Genomic DNA, 6,459 nt, shown 5'->3' with positions numbered 1-6,459 from the left:
TTATATATGATATTGTAGGGGTAACAATTATACAAAACAAATGATAAAAAAAAGTTATTAAAAATCGGACATTACTCGTGTAAATTAGGATATGTTTAATTCTTTAGGAAATTTAAATAATTGGAAATTAACATAATAAAATATACGAGTGAGTACACTCAACAAAACCGTATTATTAACACTCTACATATTGGGGCTTAAGCAATCTAGTTAAAAATCCTAACTCCTTCTATTAAAAATAATATAAAAGTTATGTTTTAAAATTTGGAAGTATCTTTATTTTCATAATTACGTTACTGGTGGATATAATTAACCGTTTCACTAAATCAATCTTCCGTGAGAAATTGTATTGTTAATAAAATTTTAGTTCAAGCTTTTTGAAAAAATATTAACTAAGAGTTATAGGAAAATACATATGTTTTCCAAGAAACGTTTTATTAGCTTTTCGAAACTCTTATTTCGCCAGAGATATTTTTAAGTAACCAACTTCATACAAACTTTTCCCCCTACGGCCTTATTAGTTGTAAACATTTTTTTAACAAGCATCCAACAAAAATTTCAGATTATATCAGAAAAAAATATTTAAAACTAACTTTCTGTACAATGATTAATTATGGTAAAAATGTTGTAAATAAGTTTATAATTTTTTTTTAATTGTTTTTGTATTGATTTATTGGCGAGGCGACCTTTGTTTCCCGTTCGGTAATCCAAAATTTTCTTTAATCTGAACCCCCTTAGTTTCAATTATTTCAGATTAGCGAGAGTCCGCCATATTTCATCAAGATATTAATACATCATTCTTCATTTAATTCGAATTTATTTATTTATTTTTTAAATTTACATTTATGTATTTAATAATTATTTTAATTCGTATTAAAAAATGAAATATTTTAGAGATTAAAAGAAATTCCATAATAATAAGGTACGGAACAGAGAATAAGAAAGATGGGACTGGACACTGGATGGATGTCCGAAGATTAAATGAGGAAATAAAAGTAGTGAGCGATTTTTCCTTAAAAAGTAAACAAAGAATGCTTAATATTTTGAACTCCTAGGCGCAAATTAAATTACTAATTTCTCATATTCCAATTTAAATAAATTATTCTAAGAGTCATATTATAGACTAAACTACATTAATTATAGTTTTAAGCAACTGAATAAAGACCTCTCATTCATTAATATATATAGATATTTTATTATTAAACTGTTAATTTTATTTCTATTAGGTGAAATGATCGATTTAATTCACCTCATTTAATTACATGAACGATTCATACTTCAATACTTTAAGTGTATTAGCAAACGAAGCATCATGTTTTGAAGTTTTGAAAGATCAGAAATACGACAGTAGTTCAATTTTTTAGATAGTTACCAAAATACAAAAAGATTTTGAATCTTCTTAATTTCTACTTCTCTACTACTATTGCGAAAAAAAATCGCTAGTCGATTAGTAAGAGATTAGTTAAATTAGATTAGTTAGCCGAGGACTTTCTGCTAATGTCTGTAGAATATTTCGTTAATTAGTTAATAAATTTGTTCAAAAACAAATGTCGTTCCAACTACTTATTGGTATGCAGATTTTTTTTCCAGAGACTTCATCTTTAATTTAATAGATTTTTATTTTGAATACAGTTGTTGATGATTGTCTAACACTCAGGTTCTGTTACAGGTGTGCTTAGCGTTTCTGTTGGTGGCCTCAGCGCTCGCTGAGGAGGCCGCAGCCCCGGCCGAGAAGACCAACAAGCAGGAGAAGAGAGGAATCGTCGGCTACGGCCTTGGCTATGACGACGACTACTTCGATGGAGCTTCCTTCCACCCCGAAGGAGTAGCCATTTCCTCCCACGGCGCTTCCATCGCTGTTACTCCAGCTCCAGCCTTCCACTCATCCTCTATTGCTGTGACCGCTGCTCCAGTAGTACACTCTGCACCAGTTGCCGTGACTGCTGCTCCAATTGTACACTCCGCTCCAGTCGCTGTGACCGCTGCTCCAATTGTTCACTCCGCTCCAGTCGCTGTGACCGCTGCTCCAGTGCTCCACTCCGACGTCCACGTTACTGCTTCTCCTTCTTTCTTGGATACTCCCATCCACGTAACGGCCGCTCCAATTTCTAGAATCCACTCCCCCGTCGCAGTCACTGCTGGCCCAGTTCTTTCATCAGGCCCAGTAGCTGTCACCGCTAGGCCAGTCCTGTCAGCAGGTCCCGTCGGAGTCACTGCTGGTCCAGTGTTCGCCTCCCGCTACGCTGCCGCCGCTCCTCTCGCAGGATCCGTAGCTGTCGCACCTGCTTCAAGGACCTTCGTCTCCGAAGGAACAATTAAGGCAATCACCATCCACCGTGAAGTGCCAGTTCCTTACCCAGTTCCACAGCCCTACCCAGTACACATCGAGAAGAAAGTCCCAGTGCCCGTGAGGGTCGAGGTCCCAGTCGACCGCCCAGTCCCTTACCCAGTTCCTCAGCCTTACCCCGTCCACATCGACAGACCAGTTCACATACCCGTTCCTCAGCCATACCCAGTCCACGTTGACCGTCCAGTGCCAGTACCAGTCGAGCGTCATGTACCAGTTGCTGTGCCTCACCCAGTGCCTGTCACCGTCGAACGTCACGTACCAGTCGGCGTGCCACAGCCATACGTCGTCAAGGAACCAGTCTACGTCAAGGAACACCCAACCTACTACCTGAAGGAACACAATTACCTTCACCACTAACTTTTTCTTCACACTCTGTTCCTCACATCCCCAACCACAAGAGACATTTAATGAACTCTTGGACCTTTAATGCTCTTCCAGAAGCTGGAAGAGAAACTAGAATCCGGTGCTAAAATAAATAAATTAGGAACCGCAACAACGGTATAATAAAGGAGGTCATGTTACCTGGGTTACGTAGCAAATCGTGAAGGGCATGTAATGTTACCAATTTACGTATAAATTAAATAGAAAACAGTGATGACATATTTTTTAGAAAAATATTATATATATATACTATGTAAATAAATTTTGTATTCCTTATTTTCAATTAATTGATAAAACCCTTGCTCTCAAATCCTAGAGTAATAAATTCTGAGGACTTCATGAATAACAAACTACTGAAAAATTATATTTCTATTTCCTAAAAACAGGTCTATTCATTGATTAAGTTAATAGCGAGTTACAAAAGTTAAATATAAATTTTATTTGCGATGAATGCTAGAGGATATACTATATGGTAATTTTGAAACTGAGTTCATAGTGAAGCTTCATGCACATTAAGTATTGTTTTCAACGAGTAAAATTTATAAAAAAGATATACAATTTTTTTTTATAAAAACAGAACAAAATATTTGTTTCGAAACAGAAATATGATTTAGGAATATTTCCATGACAATGAAATATAATTTTTAATTAAAAGGAGGTAAACTTAATTAATAATTCTGAACGAAATCAAATCATTTATAAGAATAAAATGGGCGAAGATTCTTGAAATCACAGGATTGTTACATTAAAAAACTGATAATGTGACTACCATGGGCTCATATTAAGAAAATTTAGACAAATATTTCTCGCTGTAGTAATAAACCTCTTCGTTTTCGTTCTTGAAACGTACATTTTTGTATTAAGAGAGTTGGGAATATGGGAAACGAGAAACGAAAAAAAAACAAAAAAAAACTTAACAACAATTTCGACATATTTAAATGATATATTTCATTTTTTTTTAAATTTATTTTTTGTTTAAGTAAGGATGAAAAATACATAATTGACAATTCAACCAACTTATGCCGTTTATAATGAGATATGTATTCTTTAAATGAAATTAGAGGTTTTTATTTTAATTAAATGTAATTTGAACACCGTTTGACATATGAAATTTATTTTGAATCTAAAAGTTATAAGTACTACTATAATATATAATTATCCATTTAAATATAACCCCTGTGGAGCGGCCCTACCCGTTCTTTGTACTCCCGCCTTCAGCGGACCCAGCCCAACCTCTTATAATGCCATGTGGCAAAGAAAGAGCAACAATTACGTCTATATATATATATTTAGATATATATTAATATTGTTATTTATCTATTCAATAAAGAAGATAAGAAAGAAAAATCTAAATATAAAATTAGATGTAGTGAAGAAAAATGTGGGCTACATTCAGAAAAAAGAACTGTTTGCAATTTTGCAAAAATTAGTTAAAGCTCTATTATTGCTCCTAAACTATAACTCCACATTGTGCAGAAGAAGCCTGGGGAGCGGCATCCTTCACGAAAAGTAAAAAACTACAATCTTTTCAAAATAAAGTCCTAAGAATCGCAGTTAATGCTCCTTGGTTCATAAGAAATAACCAATTGCATCGCCAATTACATATGGAGTCAATAGAGGATCACATCAAAAAACAGTTCATCAAGTTCCACTCCCAATTGCCGACAGTTAAAGGAGCAGTGACCTACAACCTGGGAAACCCAACCTCAACCCTTCAGTGTTCGCCCAGACTGTTGCAGGACATTCTGTTATAAATTTTAATAAATATAAAATTAATTCATAGTCACACTACCTCAATTTTACTTTTTATTATTACTCATTTTATTTATTCATTATTATTTTTTATTTGTTTATTTTTTTTTCTATTTTCTTCTCTCGTCCATTTTTCAAATTAACTTGTTTATTTCCGAAAACCCTAAGACGCTGTTCATCCCTTAGTGTAAGAGGCCACGCCTCACATGATAAAATAAAATAAATAAATAAAATGACTAAGAAAACAATGGACCAATAAAAATTTATAATATCTCAGTTAACGTTAAGAATTTTTAACAGATTTTACTTTGACTCAAATCTCTCGATCCTCGCTTCAATTAAAATTGAGGAAGAACTAGAGGAAGCTGTGGAACATTTCATAAGATACGGCAGACTAACAGACAGCCCATAAAATATGGCAGACTAACAGACAGCCCATAAGATACGGCAGCCTAACAGACAGCCCATAAAATATGGCAGACTAACAGACAGCCCATAAGATATTTCATACTAACAGACGGGCATCGGGCAGGTAGACATTCAACAAACTAAATAAAGAACCTAAACGAAAAATTGCTAAATTTGACCAATCATATTATGACACTTTAATTTAATTATTTAATTAAATGCTTCTCGATTGACGATGAGTATTTGTGAAAGCACACAGAAAACAGGCCTTAAGCATCGTGAAATATCTGCACTTCCTAAAAAGAGGATTGGTCTTAAGCTGTGTCGGACGAGGAAAAAGCGGAACTATTTGCCTATCATCTTTCTTCCGTATTTACATTATATACTGACAACACAAACGGAGAACATGACAACTTTGTAAATAATACATTACACATACCATTACAGCTGACACTCTCTCCACTCTTATTAACTCCCACAGAAATTTTCAACAAATTAGACACTTGCTGAAAAGAAAAACCCCAGGATATGACTTAATAAATGTTAAGGCACTACAGGGGATGCCCAGAATGGCTCCAGTGTTCCTGACGACAATCTTCAACTCTTTACATAGAAATGTATAATTCACAATACAGTGGAAATATTCTCATATAACCACGATTATAGAACCAGACAAAGACATAATCAACCGTTCCTCGTACAGACTAATAAGTATATTCAAAATTTTTATAAAAAATACTCAAGCATATTTTTATGTTAACATTTCCAACCCAAAAATAATAATTCTACCTGTCAGGTGGAATGCCTTCCACAGGGGCTTTCAGTCCAAGTAACACCTATCCTCTGTGAATTAACATCTTATTAAATATTCTTAAAAACCAATGCATCCAGCAATTAAACAAGTGTGTGTAATTGTTATATTGTTGACATATATTGTTAACAAGGATTTAGTAAGTGGTAAAATATGTAATCAATAATTTTTTTTTTTAACTTTATATAAAAGAGAATGCATTAGAAAATAATCATCATAATTATATGAAAAAAGATATATCCGAAAAAGAAACTAATAATATTTTTTTAAATTTATTTATTGGTAATTACAACTGTACATAAATACATCAAGTAAATTTGAGGAAATTATAATGGTACGGTACAAGCATGTAGAGAAACTACCCATTGGTATCACTCTAAAAACATTTTTACAATATAAGCTCTCGAGGCCATCTTCTTTTTAGACGCGTTGGAGGATTGTCCGGAATAAAAGAGGAAGCAAGATTATAAACTAATTGGTTTGAGTGGTTTTAGAGTTTGTAATGGAAGCATTGATACCTGGTTCGGGCTAGATCGGTTACAAATGGAACATTAAGGTCATTGTGGATAATTTTATTTATGATAAGGTAGGGAGCATTTAGGTTTTTATGAAGGATTTTGGCTTGTAAGGATTGGATACGAGAGGGATTGGAAGGTTTAGTGGAGCCCCAAAGCTTAACGCCGTATGTCCAGATAGACCTGATAATTGTCATGTAAATCAGTCTTCTGTAATGAATTGGTTGTTTGGACCATTTGTC

At 34.0% G+C, this 6,459-nt stretch overlaps 1 protein-coding gene across 1 annotated transcript in view; it reads left to right on the top strand.

The window, feature by feature from the left end:
* LOC106682653 (MAGE-like protein 2) overlaps positions 1-3,007 on the top strand; it is a 12,099-nt gene extending 9,092 nt beyond the window's left edge. The window contains exon 2 of the mRNA XM_014423642.2: positions 1,670-3,007. Within this exon, the coding sequence (XP_014279128.1) occupies positions 1,670-2,707 (1,038 nt within the window). The 3' untranslated portion in view covers positions 2,708-3,007. The remainder of the gene's footprint in view (positions 1-1,669) is intronic.
* The last annotated feature ends 3,452 nt before the right edge of the window (positions 3,008-6,459 follow it).

Source organism: Halyomorpha halys, unplaced genomic scaffold, assembly GCF_000696795.3.
Source record: "Halyomorpha halys isolate HHAL.00 unplaced genomic scaffold, Hhal_1.1 Scaffold24.1, whole genome shotgun sequence".
Lineage (NCBI taxonomy): Eukaryota > Metazoa > Arthropoda > Insecta > Hemiptera > Pentatomidae > Halyomorpha > Halyomorpha halys.
Note: the sequence above shows the minus strand (reverse complement) of the source record. Positions and strands in the feature narration are given on the sequence as shown.